This window comes from Mytilus galloprovincialis, chromosome 12 (assembly GCF_965363235.1).
Source record: "Mytilus galloprovincialis chromosome 12, xbMytGall1.hap1.1, whole genome shotgun sequence".
Taxonomy (NCBI): Eukaryota; Metazoa; Mollusca; class Bivalvia; order Mytilida; family Mytilidae; genus Mytilus; species Mytilus galloprovincialis.
Window position 1 is genome coordinate 3,553,716 of NC_134849.1, and position 17,371 is coordinate 3,571,086.

At 31.6% G+C, this 17,371-nt stretch overlaps 1 protein-coding gene across 1 annotated transcript in view; it reads right to left on the reverse strand.

The window, feature by feature from the left end:
• Positions 1-3,309: 3,309 nt before the first annotated feature.
• Positions 3,310-17,371, reverse strand: part of LOC143055299 (uncharacterized) — a 179,023-nt gene continuing 164,961 nt past the window's right edge. Inside the window, exons 16-21 of the mRNA XM_076228437.1 lie at positions 14,069-14,212; positions 11,218-11,307; positions 8,456-8,601; positions 6,609-6,660; positions 4,627-4,737; positions 3,310-3,756 (exon numbers count right to left, since the gene is read on the reverse strand). Of these exons, the coding sequence (XP_076084552.1) occupies positions 3,587-3,756; positions 4,627-4,737; positions 6,609-6,660; positions 8,456-8,601; positions 11,218-11,307; positions 14,069-14,212 (713 nt within the window). The 3' untranslated portion in view covers positions 3,310-3,586. The remainder of the gene's footprint in view (positions 3,757-4,626; positions 4,738-6,608; positions 6,661-8,455; positions 8,602-11,217; positions 11,308-14,068; positions 14,213-17,371) is intronic.

The following is a 17,371-nucleotide window of genomic DNA, read 5'->3' on the forward strand; positions in this document are numbered from 1 at the left end:
TACAAAAATACGGATAATTTATAGAATTTATGAACGTTTCCAACCAAATAACATATCACTGTGAATTTTTGTATGATTAATGAAATAATATTTTGTTCATCATAAAAAATCAATCATTATAATTGTGCGTAGAAATATTGAACTTTAAAAAGAAAGTAGAGACGAAGACAAATCAAAACAAACTGCTACACATGACTTTAATTTAGGTTTTACATGGTAATTGAAATTGTGATTGTGCATTTAATACGGCTAACATGTTCCTTTTGTTGAAAACAAAATCAATATTAACTAAAAAAAATCTTATTTATTAAAGGTTAATAATATTGATAAAGTTACTTTTGCACTACGCTGAAAAAATGGCCACCTCCATCATTTCTCACATGTTGGTACGCAAATTGACATTTTAATTCATTTATCCCAATCTAAGGACATTTTCAAGTCTTGTATCCCATAGATGTAATCCGAAGGTATTGTAAATTTATTTAATATGTATTTGAAACCCTCTTATATATGCGTCCCATTTTTCTCCCAGAGCTGTGTATGAAAAAAATCGAGCGTTGATTTCTTTTTAATCAATAACTTCTTATGCTTTTGCCATTGGCTTATTATACAAAATGGAATAAATATTTATAGGAAACAACTAGAAATCAATGTTTGGATATGATTTATTTATAATTTTGAGGACATTGAAAAGTTGTTTTTTTTCTTCAACAATTCTGTTTGTTATGATGAACCTTAATAACTGTACAACTTTTGATCTTTTAATTCTCTTAAACATATTTTTGATCGATGAAAGTCAGATTTCCGGTATTGATATGCTAGTATGATAAAGTGTTCATTTTATATCCTCATAGTTCTCATGCTGGGCTTGATTTTGATAAGAATTATTTGACAATTCAAGATACGTTTATAGCATTTGTTTATGCTACTGTTTTCATAAGGTGACATGTTTATGGCCTAATTAACACCTTTGATGGTCTTTAATCTTTTGACCACTTTATCATGGGTTGATTAGTGTTATCACTACGATTTTCACTGGTCAATGTTTACTTTGCAATTTCTTAAATCCAGACTATTTGTAACCTTTGTTTCTAAAGGCTTTAATTTTTCATTTTTTTTTGAAAACTAAAATCCACGAATTTAAAAACCCACGAACATGTCAATTTTGCTCAAACCACGAAAATTGATACCCACAAATTAAAGTACTTTCACAGTATTAAAAGAGGGACGACAGATACCAGAGAGATAGTCTTACTCATAAATCGAAAATAAACTGACAAAGCCATGGCTAAAAATGAAAAAGACATACAGACAAACAATAGTACACATGACACAACATAGAAAACTAAAGAATAAGCAACACGAACCTCACCAAAAACTAGGAGTGATCTTAAGTGTTCCGGAAAGGTTAGTAGATCCTGCTTCACCTGTGGCACCCGTCGTGTTGCTTATGTGATAACAAATCCGGTAAAAGTCTAATTCGGTAGGTCATATTCATGTAAGGGAAGGCGATTGTAGTTACGACATAAGCAACATATCCGATATCATTTGTGAAACGGTTATTCAATAACGGTCAACCAACTCGTGATGGTGTCCGTAAAATTTACGAAGGGATGATTTCAAATTCACTTTTTGGAACTCTTGGTTTAATATCTTCCTTGTGAGCAGCAACCCTCTATCAAGAAAATAATGAGAGGAAATGCAAGCACGGGAATATCGTATCATTTGGGAGATATATACCCCGTATGCAGGTGCTGCTGGAATGTTGCTACTTAGAAATGGAAAGTTCACAATTGGAAAGCTGAACTCATCTCTTTTGTCGTAAAGTTTTGTTTTCAACCGACTCTCATTGTCAATTTCTAGATGTAGGTCAAGATATGAGGCCGACTATATCTGTAGTATCCTTTATCTCTAGTTCGATGGGATAGATGCGTTCCACATAGTTATCAAACTTGAATTATTTAGTGAAAGAACATCATCTAAATAGCAGAAAGTACAGTTAAAGGATATTGCTAACTGCTAATCTTTCTTCCTAAGAAGTTCCTGTATGATGTCAGCCTCATTATAATAAAGAAACAAGTCGGCAAGAAGAGGGACACAATTTGGTCCCATTGGAATGGCGACACAAATGCCGGGTTACAAATCAAAATCTCTCTTAGACATAAAATATGAACAACATCCCTATTACATGTATATTTAGTTTCTGGCTCGTTTATGTCAAGTTCTAATAAATGTTGATATTGATAAATAAAGGCAATAGTAGTATACCGCTGTTCAAAACTCGTAAATCTTTGGACAAAAAACAAAATCGGGGTAACAAACTAAAACTGAGGGAAACGCATTAAATGTAAGAGGAAAACAACAACACAACATTAAAATGTAACACACACAGAAACGGACTAAACATTAGACAAAAATTGACATACATGTATTTACATTTTCAGACTCACTGTTTTTCCATTGAATACATGACACACATGTTTTGTTAAGTTTTGTCAACACAACAGATGTACAAATTAGTGTTTTGTTTTGTAATGTTCCTGGAATATACTACTATGAATTCTTAATTTATCTTTTTCTATGTGGGTGCTGCTTTATGGTATAATTTATAACCTAGTGGTCATAAAAATACATCAAATAGGGAATCAAAATTGATAATTCATAATAAGAAAAAAATCTGCGACAAAAAAAGACACAAGACGAAAATTAAAGTCTTCAAAATCTTGTGCGTATTAGCTGAAACAAGTCAATGAGCTTGGACAAGCTCCAATAGTTTATGGAGAGCAATACTCCTTGAATTTCTTTTTTATAATATTGAAATCAACATTGTAAACTCTCTAACACCTACATTTTGAAATAAAAGTGATATGGAAATTCCGTCCTGAATATCATAGATGTTTTAAAAAAGGATCAACCAATCAGATATGTTTTTTATTTTCTTTTTTTCTCAGTTTGTAGCAAATGTATACGCGAAGCTGATCAGATTTTCCGTTGACCGTGCAATCTGAATCCGTAGTAGTCTTAACCATGCTCTACCTTGAGTGCAACTGAATAACATATACATCATTTATTTTCGCTAAAATTTTCTGTTTTGTAAGCAAAGTTTCAAATATTCGATAGGTTGAAACTAACTTTCGTTGTAAAACATTATGAACTGGCAAAATGCGGTTAATAAGACCGAACATGAACTTTTTTGTGAGATGTGCAATTGAAGTTTTAATCTGATATCAATATTTTGTTGGCATGTTTGCTTATTTTGAAGAAGGATAATATAAGGTCACTCTCTAATTAGCTAAATAAAGCCATAACTTATGTTTACCAATATTTAATTTGTTAAAATTCTACTAGAAGATGCGTAGCAATTATGGAAACACGGGAAAACATTCATAAAATTACACACATATTTATGCCACATCTGCTAGAAGAAGATATGCTGCATATACATTGTATACAAGATATATTATGTAATAGTTAGAATAAACTTCATGCAAATGCCATGATTAAAAGCATTCAATAATTCATGAAGATACAATATGAATTGTATGTTGCTGTACGTTAATGTTCTGTAGCGATTGTTGGTGTCGGATTATAAAAAGCAAAACTTCTTCCTTAATGATGACTGGAATGTAATAATAGGATAATCATACAGTGCATTCATCTGTGTCAAAATATCCATTATATCTGCAAATCGATTGCGCCGTGTAGCTTTCACAAAATCTTTACATATATTCTTTTCTCCATAGTATCCATACGGGCCTAAAAAAAGAATAAGATTTTATAACATTTTTAAATATAATATACATGTAACATGTTACAAATGCACTTAAAAACTTACTAGAGTGTGTGCTGGTCAACTATTGTATCTTTAATATATATTGCTCATCCTTATAGAATATTTGAAGCGAAAACACATGTCTGCGATCTGATACGAATATTTGACAAACTGGTAAAAGCAAAGTTCTAATATAATATAATTTGATGGGATAAAACTAGCAATTCAAAAGACTTGAACGAAATCACATGGTCGCATTAGATAAGTTACTCTTGCTATGCGAATCCATTTTGAAATTGCCAATTTAAGGAATAAGATGCAATTGGGTAATTTACACATAACACGACGTTTTTTTGGTCGTAGGACATAAGACTCAAGAACTTGTCACTATTGACATATGGTATCGGTTACAGAATGCCTAAGATAGGCGTTACAGTGAACCTTATGTCGTTCCTTATTGTAAATGCGTCAGAGCAGTTATTGATCAGTAGCAAGAAGCCTTCAATAATTATTTTCTTGAAAAAGATCGAAATTATTCAGAAATTGAGAATTTTAAGGCAACATTTCCGTCAGGCAAATGTGTTAGTAAAATGAATTGCTCTTTGTGGTCCCCTGAGGTAAAATAACCAATGTAAGACATCTAATGTGTCGAATGATGGGAAATACTTCAGTGTTGTCGGGAATGTCTATAATATTTTGAACAATTGGATTCTTAAATGTTAGACTAGAGAGTATGATTTATGAAAAGCATATGATATTACAGTAATGTTTTGAAAACAGTATCTATTTAGTCTTTATCATTTATTGTGTACTATGGTTCATTATTCAACTGCATTGAGATGGAAAATGCATACCTCTACTTCTTTGCCTAATCGGCATCACTATCAATTTTTCGTTGTCCTCGTTACTTTCTCTAATATGAGTAAAATCGAAGATAAAATCAGTCATAATAATCACTGGTTTACCTAATCAAAGAGACGTAAGTATAATAGATAAGCATATACATTTATATATAATGCTCTTATAAACAACGTGTTTTTCACATTCAAACAAATAATATATCAATGTTCATATTCAATACTCGTGCTTAATCGGACAAGTAAAACTAAAATTGCAATTTGAAAGACTCAAGAGATTTAAATAACGATGTGTTACACAGCTCCTTATTATGGGATAAGTTAACACATTTACACACTTAAAATCGTTTCTATCTCAATTCTACCCAAGTACTTGTGTTGCTTAATTTTAGTTTTCGCCGGAGGTTTAAAATGTTTTATTTTTATTTTAGAAATGTCGTCCATTGTATTGTATTTTGATTTTTTTACTGGAGACCTTGCTTAACTTGATCATATTGTTATATATTTAGATATATATTATGTTTTATATATGTGTCATTTGGCTAAATATGTTTTACAGAATTGTACAATTGATGTCCGGGAACGCCTTTTTGTTTTACTATCTCTCTCTCTTTTATTGAATGTCGTTAACGTAAGATGTGTTTTTGTTCATGAGCTAGTCGCAACCACAAAACTAAAGTATAAAGACGAGGTCCATATCGTTACATGGTTGAGAGACATTAAAAAGAATGTCTGGAGGCTTTTTGCTAAATTTTTTAGAACATTTATGCAGTTTTCAAGACAAATGATTTTAATTCTGAAAACGTGAATTTTACATGTAGACACCGAATACGAAGACATCACACGTGGTTGAAGTTTGTAGATGTGACCAGGACAAAGTTGCAAGTCGGGTAAAATTTAAAAGATTCATATTACTGGGAATTACAAATGGATATACGTCTTCGATATAAAATCTGTTTGGACCCAAGGCAAAGGCCAAGTTGAAGTTTCGACCTCCGTCACAACTGATGTTTTATTCGCTTTATTTTCTTTATGCTGTTGATTTTTGGTATGCAAAACATTACCTTCATTTAATTAGCGTTAAAGATTTATACTCGTTAGATTTATCTCATGAGTATGTGTGCCTTACAGCTGAAACCAATTTTTCAAAATATTTTACGGACTTCACGAAAAACAGTTTGGAACAAAGGCAAAGACCAAATTGAATTCTCGACCTCCGCAACAAGTTTAAACATTCTATTTTCTATTTAGAGTTAATTTTTAGTAATGCAATCGTTAATGGTCTCAGTCCCTGCCTTTAGGCTTTTTAAAAAATATATTTTTTACCTTTTTACCGATCTTTGGATTTATTTTTTTATATCATTCCGCTTCGAAAATATTCACGTTTCCAATATAAAACTAGTGACGAACCAATCAGTTTTAGAAGGAAGACTTCCTCTTTTTGCAACTACCCTTTTGACAGATCATTAATTGAAAAAAAATATAACAACTGTTTTTGTAATAATTTTTTTAGCATGTGATATTTTGATTATGATATGCTAAATTTACCGAAAAACTAAGGATTTTCTTATCCCAGGCATAGACTACCTTAGCTGTATTTGGCACAACTTTTTTTGGAATTTTGGATCCTCCATGCTCTTCAACTTTGTACTTGTTTGGCTTTATAAATATTTTGATATGAGCGTCACTGATGACTCTTATGTAGACGAAACTTGCTTCTGGCGTACTCAATCATAATCCTGGTACCTTTGATAACCGTTGACTGTGTAAATTTGTCATTGCAGGTGAGTCAAATCCCGTAAATTGAATAGAAAGAATTAAATAGTCACAATTTCAACAGCATGCTTAAAACACATAGCGATAATCCTCGTCTAAAACATGGTTTACCACAAAGTTAATCAAAATATGATTTAAACTATATACGAGTTAACGGTGGTGACCATCACATGATAGATTTGACTTAAATGAGAACTTCTTACCTATGCTTCTTTGCGACAATAAATGTTGGATGAGGTAGGGGTCTTCGTACTCCTGAATGTTAAAGATAAATTGTTTATTTATCATTATTTGAAGATAACTTTGTACTTGTATACTAGTTTAAAAAAATCAGTTTAACTATGGAATATTATAATGGTTCCTCTGATTTCAGCGTTTGCTAAATACTTATACATTAGTAAATGAATCGAGGTCCTGAACGGAAATTATGATTTACATATGAATAGCCTGAACAATAGACCATTTTCAGGTTTTTATGCAAGTGTCAATTTAACCACTCTGGTAATCACAGACATTTCTCCTGCGTTCAATGCAGTACTATACAGATATACAGAAGTTTTTTTATGAGTATGGTGTTAATGTCTACTGAAAAGTCAAAAACGTGGATTTGACATATCTCATTTCACATCAAGCGAATCGCCTGAACAGAACTGCATTAACCGCAGTAAACAATCTAAAACTTGACTGATTGACTTGAAATATCTTAATTATTGATTACTGCTATTTATATCAACATAATTGTTTCAAATAAAAAAGTGTTTTAAGAGTGAAGGGTAAAATATCAAAAATTAACATTTATGGATATATGTGGTATGTTATACATATAACAAATTTGTTAGAAAAGGTTTATTATTAATATCTACATCATTTAGTCTCTGGTGGAGAGTTGGTTAGTCGATTATAACATGTATAAATTTCAGTCTTAGTGAAGAGCGCTATTTGGTCTCTGAATTTGATTTAATATTCAAATAGCGCTTGAGTAGTGTCCCGTTGACGTAGTATAATCTTTTTGAAGTTGCCTATAAGACCGTTTTGACCTTGACAGAATATAGATAAAACATAGTTACCGTTATTGATAGTTAATACTAAATTCATCACTTTGTACATGGATTTCAGTTTACAGATGGTGTTATGTGTCAATTACAAAGGAAAGATAAATATATGAGGCAGTCTTTCTGGAGTCGGTGGAATATGTTATTCCAAGATTGTTGAAATGAATATGATGCAATCACTCAACGAAGGAAATTAAATTATTATGCATTTCTTTAGTCCGAAGCGCTTTTCTTGATTTAATTTCCCCAGAAACGCAGTAATCCAAATCTTTGACAACCAGAGATAAATATATAAACTAAAATCATAAAGAGCTAAATCGTGAATACATACGAAAGGGAACGAAATAAGCTAAATATACCTAACGAAAGCTTTGACTATGCATCAAATAATTGAATAGTTTATCCATCGATTTATGAGTTTTTTTTATCGACTAATGAGTTTTGAACATCGGTATACTACTGTTGCCTTTATTTATCGAGATGTTTTACATTGTTAACTTTGTGAATTCTTGTAAGAATGTTGTCTCATTTGAGTACAAGACAAGTCACCCTTATTTTAACCATGCCCTAAATGAAACCAATGTCAATTCTATGATAGAGACACAGTTGATGAACAAATGATGAAATGGTTCTTTAATAGCATAAAAATGTTTAATGTCGGCTATTGATTATGTTTTTATAACTGCAAATTTAATTTGAAACATATGAATTAATATTTAACTGATATTCCTGATCGTCAAGTTTCAAGTATTTCATGTTAATTTAGAGCAAACAGGCAAATAATTCAAGAATAGTTGAATTCGTTTACTTATTAAATTATTTGTTATTTATAAACTCCGACGAGTCCTTTTATATTAATCTGAATATTGCACGGAGGGCTTTAAGCAGTCAATACGGTAAATATATATCATTTAAGTGTTGCTTAGTATTTTTTTATTTCTTTTTATGATTTATGTTTTAATCACATCGATAAGAATGTAACACTGTATTAAACATACCCCATGACCTCTAAATACGATAAATATGCAATAATAATTTTGATTGCTCATATACGTCTTCAAATGTGCATAGTCCATTTTACCCATCCATTCAGAAACAAATCCAATTTCTTCAAAGAACTCCTGTAAATAACGTATGACAGGATCTGAAATTATAAAGAAACTTCTATCCTGTGATTTTGATTACTGGTATTCAAAATACTCTGTAGTAACATATAGTGATAGGAATGAATGATTTTCACAATTCGATTAAACAACTTAAAGTTTGTAAATAGCGATATAAACTTATGAGTAACATGTAAATAACGCACAAAAGCCATTTTTTATGTTCAATTTTTTTATCGAACAACAATCAAAAACAAGTGGATAAAGCCCAACATTCGATCAAGCGAATACATTGTTATGAAGACAAATACATATGTAAAGGTCTTTATTGAAATTATGTCGGATAAATTAAAATTTCTACAATTGAAAATTACAATTTGGTATCAAAATAGGTTACATGTAGAACATTAAAAAAACTCAAATAGCTTCTAGTACATTTATATCAGGATGATCAAATGTGTACTAGAGAATTTTACCATATGTTTACTTTAATGAACACAATATATATATTACAAAATATTTTGATTAAAGTAAAAAAGAAAATGGCGATAAAATGTCTTGCTACATTTTCACCTCATTTTGCTTCTAGACAAGGAGAATTCGTGATATCAAAGAACCATGGTTTATTTGTATTGCAACAAAAGAGATGATGAAAATTTTCACATTCAAAACTTCCATTTCTGTGAAGCTATATGGTTTAATTGATAATGGAAATGGGGAATGTGTCAAAGAGACAACAAACCGACCAAAGAGTAGAAGACAGCCGAAGACAGCCGAAGAACAATGTCATACCTAATTCCGAAATATAGCAAAGAAACTAAAATTAAAAATAATACAAGACTAACAAAGGCAAGAAGCTCCGGGAAAGACTACATGCAGTTCCTGACATGCTAGATCCAGACATCAATAAAACAGATGGAAATACTATGTCTTCATCCTATGAATATCGAGCACAATTCCTCCAGTTAGGGGTTATGTGTTATACCACCTTTAAACATACTCATAAAGAAGGGATATAGTTACGATACTGTTGTCAGGTCATTAAAGATACAACTGGATTTAGAATAAATGTGTTTATTTCCGATGCAAAAGCCCTGAAAGCTAAATCAATATTAAAGCCAACATATGCTATCTTTAATGACCTGACAACAGTATCGTAACTTTATCCCGTCTTAATGAGTATATTTAAAGGTTTTGTTAGCTCCTAAGGTGAATGCCGACATGTGTGTGCTTTGTAAAGAATATAACCATTCAAAATGGATGTGAAATACCTTGAACGAATAAGATGTCTGCATGTTGAATTATACTTACGAATGATGTCCTTGTACCGATGATGAGATAAAGTTAATCGTTTGACTGGTTTGTGATATTGAAAACCCTTGTGTAATTGTTTTTCAGAAAAACATAAATTTCTCTCGCTAAAATCAAATACGTTGTTACATACACGAGTGAATTGTACAAGTTCAGATATATAAATACCATAAGATGGTGACAAAGGAACGCACCAACTAAAATTGATAATTAACGATAGAAAAATGAAAAATCATGTCTCATCATTTTTGGTATTAAGTTTCCCGTTAATGATAAGGATATCGGGATCGAGGAAAGGGCAATGTTCAATGTTAGTATTAGCCTAATTTTAAGTTAGTTCAACAGCATACATTTCTCTAGTATACATACAGAAGTTGTCAGTATTGAGAGCCAATATATCATCCAAATATCTTAAAGCATTGTTATTTGTTTTTATTTGATGTTGTTTTGATTGGTCTATTATAAATAATACCTCATAACAATACTGAAACAATCCCATACTAATTGGTGATAGTTTACATATCACGTTTGAGACGACAGTCCAGCTTCGTCCGCAATATCTTATACTTTATAACAGGGGTTCTGCTTACTGGGAGGATATTGCACCATGAATTCAAAAATAAAGGTAAATTCATTCCTTCAAATGGCTTCACCGTTATATAACATCTGTATCAAAGATGACTAGAAATAAGTTGTTCCTGGTCGTACCAGCAATCTTTTCTTTATTGAAAATGGTTGCTCATGTCTTTGTAAATTGTGTATGCACTCGAAAAGACCTTGTTTTGTTTTCTCATCACTTTTTTAGTTTCTGAACACTTCTATGCTGTTTAACTAAGACAATTTGATATTTTACAGGAATTGATGATTTTGTGTATGATGTATGTAAAGTCAAAGACAAATTATGACAAGAAACGTAAACTATATATGACATTATATAAATCATCCCTTGTTTTTAAAGTAGAGTCTCTTTTGTAGTAGAATAAGTGGTGCCCCGGAGCACCTTGATGTTTCTTGGTTTCTGGATTGGTAGTGTTGTCTTTATGTTCCTGGGTCATGATTATGTTTTTGATGTTTGCATATTTTACATTGTTTTTTTTTGGGAGTTGTCAGGTTTTGATTGAATCATGATATATTTTTTGTTTTTAAAGAAAATGAACATATTCACTTAGCTAGTTCTTGTAATACTTTACAATCGATTAGTATTTCTATATTTATAAAGGAAAGTCGACATATATCAATGGATAACAAAAGTCGAAAAGGAAATTAGAATGTTATGACAAGACAAAACGATCAAAAACACCCAGCAATATGAAAACACTACTAAGAAGAGGGTGATTAAATTTTACCTCTAGCATTTTGAAAATATGTTGATCTCTGTCCTTGTAGAATTATTCCTAGTCCTTTTTGTTTATCTGTTTTTGTATATAAACTATCAGCTATAATATAACAAAAAATATTGAACAATAATTAAAACATAGTACCGTAACAGTAAATATGTTATATTTTACTAATGTAAATGTGAAGGCTTTGAAAAATGCAACTTCAGGATACCTACTTAGGGGTAAAGCCCAAAACAACATCGTTTTTGGTGTAAATCACATCACATAAAGTGCTTGATAAATGAAGCTTTGGTCATTGTTTAAAGGCCGTGCAGTGACCTTTAATTGTTAAGTCCTGTTGCATTTGGCCTCTTGTGGAGATTTGTCTCATTGTAAATCATACATTATCTTTTAATATTGATAAATGAATAGTTTATTTTAGTATTACCGACTTTGGAATCCCGAATTAATATTTTATAACAGGTTCCCTTCTTTATGGTAGGACATCCTGGTACTCGGGCAAGGGCAGCTTTAATGAACAAAATCAAGATGTTAATTTGTACAGTTTTGAGGGAAAATTAACTAATTACACGCTTTCTATACATGACTAAATGATCGGAATAAAGTAAATTTCTCCCCAAATTGCACCGATCATATTTTTGATTTTACTTAATTGGCAGTTCGTAATTGACCGAGTACCAGGATGTCTTACCCCTGAGTAGGTAACCTGTCGAATTTAATTGTAGCAACCGGAGTCCAAAGCCGGTAATATGAAAATGATCTATCAGATTTTGACAATTCTCTAGGAAATTCAACATGTAATTACTAAAAAGGCAATCATGGATAAGCAAAGGTCCAATTCTGTTCCTTATGAATTTTACCATATGAACAACTTTATATTCCATCACTGTTCGGATACATAAACTACATGAGTGTCCTGTATATCACTGGGTCTTCCACGAACTCCCCGAACTTCTATATAAATCATTAACATCAACTTTATCAGCAGTCAAAGCCTGACTTCGGAGTTTTAATGAAGTTACCTAATCAAGAATTGACTTGAATCAGACGTGGATACTATAAAATTCCAAATATCTGAAGTACACACAATCTAAGACTCTTTGATCGTGGAGCAGTATAAAAATATTAGATATTTCTACACCAATATTTCCCATTCCAAACTAAAAGCACTAATTTAAAGGGTTGGTCCTGCTCTGTGTCATAAAAACCAAAATGAATAACGTATATACAAGTTTCTTGTCTTAGGGAGGCTAGTTCTTACTTTTTATTAAAAACCAGTCTGATGCCAACAAAAAATATCCGAAACTGACATTATCAAGAAGCTTGATTTCTCGATAGACAAAATATTTAGTTTGTTACGATTGAAAGACTTGTCTTAAGAAGACATTCGGCATTCTTATAGGTATTACATGCGTCCCTTCTCTTGTCAACTTGTTCTTTTATTCATATGATGCTATCTTCATTCTAGAAAAAAATTCAGCAGTATTCTTTAACATCACTTTTCACTTAGCAAGCAAGCAATAGCCTGACTTATATCTTAAAACTGGCGTGGGATTTGGTACAAACGAAAGTTTTGACAAAAGAAATGAGAGCAAAAGAGAGATTCCAGATTATGAATTTATAATTTCTATGAAACTATGAAACCAAGTGACTTAGTTGAATGTATCCCTTCAAAAATTAACGGACGCCATCTCCAGTAGGTTGACTGTTCTGGAAAATTCATTGTACAGATGAAAGTAAATATGTTTCTTATTGTTAAAAAAATCCCGTCCGTCATTTCCCGGATGTGACACTTCTATGCATAAGCCTCTAATGTGTAAATCGTATTAAATTTAAAGTATGATACTTGCTGTTAATATGAAATAGATTTGTATTATCTGATTTCTATTTGAAGAACAACCTTTGCATACACGAGGGGCGGAAGATACAGCCAAATTCATAGATCAAAAATAAACATGACAAAAAAAGTTAAAAAGACAAATAATATCCCACAAGACACATCATAGAAAACTAAAAACTAAGCAACTCGAAACCTACCCAAAACTGGGGATGTTCTCAAGTGCTCAGGAATGGTACGCATATCATTTTCCATAGTGGCACCAGTCCTGTCGCTCATATTATTACAAAACTAGTCTATAATTCGGTTGATTACATTCTTGAAAAGGGAACGGAATTGTAGTAAAGACATAAGGAACTTACCCGATATCATTTGTGAAACTTATGATGACCGATGTACCTATATTTTGACTATTTTATTTATTGTGTCTGTTTAGTTAACGCATCAATGTAAGTATAACGGAATTTGATGAGACTGTCATTAAAGTGAGAGGGTTAGCGCTATAAAACTAGGTTTAATCCACCATTTTCTACATTTCAAAATGCCTGTACCAAGTCAGGAAAATATCAGTTCTTGTCCATTCGTTTTTGATGCATTTTGTTATTTGATTTTGCCATGTGATTATGGACTTTCCGAATTGATTTTCCTCTAAGTTCAGTATTTTTGTGATTTTACTTTTTATATTCCATAACGGTCAACAAAATTTAGAAAATTTCATATTCTCCATTTTGAACTCTAGGCTTAATAGCTTTTCTACACGATTGCATATCAATAGAGCCTTAATAATACACCGATATCTCAGTATATTTTTATTAGCCTCTACAAAAATACATATACATTACTATAAAAGAAAATTAACGGTACGAATTTTACTGATTCAGACGAGCATATTTACAAGTATTGATTTTTCAACAATTCTCAGGTTCAGTCCAATTTTTTTATCCTAATATTATATATCAATCATTATTGAACAATGTAGTATATATCTTTGAATACAGACTATAGATAAGCGTAACCTACCGTATTCACGTCTTATTTCTGATAGTCGAAGGCTTAAATCGCTCTTTTCCTCTGTCTGGTCTGATTCAGGCCTTCGACCTTGGCTAGCTTGTGATTCCATCAATTTCTTGTTTGCCTTTTTCTCCGGATCATGTACATCAACATCTACAGTAATTAGTTTTAAAACGTATGTATGTTAAAATTAAACAGGTGAGACACAGAGAATCACCGTAAAGTATCCAGTTATCAAACTCATATTTCATTACACAACTTAAATACACGAGAGAGATATTTCGAAGAACACTTTTGATAGCGACATAATGCTATGATCAGGTTATAAATCATAAGACATACAGTACCTCTCAGATATTTTCAAACGATTCAATGTTGACAGCATGTCTTTTGTCGTATAACAAAAAAACAAACATTATCAAGTGACAAATCGCAATAAAGAAAGCATAGTTAGTCTCAGTACTTCAAACAAGATAAAAGATAAAATTACACACACATTTTTCATTCACGAAGATGGTATCAATTGCTGTTAAGCAACTGATTCTCCATTATACCGTTTCGTTGGCCATGTTGACACACGCAACATAATTCGATCAAACAAAATTTATACCAGTGTGTCTGCTGACCGCTTTACTTTAAAGCACGTGGTTAGAGTGGTTAGTTTTGCATACAAATGAGTAGATACGTATTCATTAACAAAATGTGTTTTCGCAGAAACTACATTTATCCGATTGAAGGGGGTAGACCTGGTATATGGGAGACAACTCTTACACATGTATTGAAAGTCATTAGTGCGTTTTAACATAGCAATAAATTAAACAGTGCTCAAGCATTTATGTTGTTTACATTTGGCAGTAAGAATGTTGCAGACGGATCCAGTTAGCTGTACATGTTTTACACCACCAAACATTAAACTAAAGAACATCTTCCTTAAATGATATGAATGAAAAGGTAGAAAAATATCATTAATACATGAACCGTTTAAAGAACACCAATGAACTGAGTCTGAGGAGTTCTGGAGCAACTCTACTGACTATAGGACCTTGTAGCATCATTTAGAAAATAATCTAAGACAATTTGAGAAATTTGAACATATGAATTAAATAATGAAGTAATATGACTTTATTTCTATGTCATTGATACAGAGTTTGTACTTTCTGTTTGTGTTTTTTTTTCAATATTAAATGGTACAAGCATATGCTAATAGATAATCTACATAAACACAAAGATAGTACTTAGATAGTGACAGACTGTCAAAACGATGAATTCTGATAGTGTCTGCTATTGATGACAGGGGCATTTTGTATTCTGGGGGAGAGAAACCAATAAATAGTTGCAATAATAAATTATGTCAACTCGTGCTAAGGATACTTGTCCCATACTGAATATTACTGTTTTCCTTATGAAATTAATTAGAACTACTATTGGAACAGTACTCCTTTTGACTATTACATATTAAAACAATGCAAAGACAGTCTGTAGGGGTTTTTGTAAGGGAAAAATGAATTTTCTACCAAAATTCAACTTTTTTCGTGTGCCTTGTTAGCCAACTTGTTGAAAAATTTTGAACGTCAAATTTGATAAAATTTTGTGATTTTAAAGATTAATGTTTAAACAATTTTTTGCAAGAGTTAAACGACAAAAAATGTTCCTGGCTAAATTTGAAAAAAATGTGTTATCTGAGCTAGCCAGACTTTTCGCCGTATCAATTATCAAAAACTGGTTTTTTTTTACATTCAGCCTATTTGTATTATCATGATGTTTCAGATCTACTTAAAAATATGTTTTTTTTCTATGCAATTTAACAGTCAGGGGTATTTCTAATGACAACATGTACAGACACACTCAATGATTCTTACCTACTAGTGTTTTCAACCGTTTATTAGGGTACCCCAAAACTGGTCACATTTAATATACCCTACACATAAAATGAAACGGTGAATCTCCTTAAGACTTTGACAGATGATGCATGGTTCCCTACCTTTTCAATGATGTAAATATAAGGAGAAAAAAAAAAGAAAAAAAAATTGCTGTTACCAAGGCCTACCCCCTTCATAACTAGTTTTGTTTTCGATTTTCATAATACAAGACATTTTCAAGAGGTTTTGTAGGTAGAAAAATTACAAGCCATTTTACCTTAGTATCAATAACATGAATAAAGCTAAATCAAATTAAGTTTAAACAACAAACAAATACACTGTATTCTATAATAAGATTTACTCTATTATTATTTTTTGGCGTCAAATTTATCATGATATATTAAAAAACCTATGGAAATAGAAAAACGAGATTTTATAACAGATTAAAAGAAAAACAAAGGATTGTGATATCCGTCCATTACACAAGCACATCAATTTTCAAAAACTTGGAATGGAAATATTCTTGTACCGAGTCAGGAATATGGCCATTGTTATATAATAGTTCGTTTCTGTGTGTGTTACATTTTAACGTTGTGTTTCCGTTGTGTCGTTTGTTTTCTCTTGTGTTTGAGGGTGAATTCACATTACGATAAGACGTGTCACGGTACTTTCTATCCCACATTCGTGTATTTGGTTTTTATGTTATATGTGTTATCCTCATCAGATTTTGTCTAATGCTTAGTCCGTTTCTGTGTGTGTTACATTTTTATGTTGTTCTCCTCTGATATTTAATGCGTTTCCCTCAGTTTTAGTTGGTTACCCCGATTTTGTTTTCTCAAAGTCACATTGAGGCCTTCACAACGAAGCAAAAACAAAACTGCTCTCTCATCAATGCAAGTTTAACATGTTTTAGAACGTCTCTAGTCATAATCTAGTTTAAATATCACCGTAATATAATCCCCAATTGTTTTTTTTTATAATTAGCTGAAATTCCTATCTGGTCGATCTATTGTCCTAAAAAAGCACAAAATGATGGACAGATCATGACTTTTTACTAATTTTCCCCCTCTTTAATCGATCAGCGGTTTATCAGCATACTACTGATGCCTTAATTTATCACCACAGGTTATTGATGGATACAAGTGAAGTGTTTGCAAGAAAAATGGCAAGGATAATGCCAAATGAACTAAAACCGAGATTTTATTGAATCTAAGATGTTTAGTCATGCATTTAGAAGCGTTATAACAATCAACGATTTACACTTACAATGATTAATCACGTATATTTCTTCTATATGAAAACCCCCAATGACTCCTGGATAAAATACGTTGGTACGCCAAAGCAATCTGTTTGACTTTTTCGGCACTTATAAGTACATACGAGTTGATTTTAGCTATCATAATTTGTTGCTTCAATTTTTCAGTTGATTAAGTACGCACATGTACATGTACGT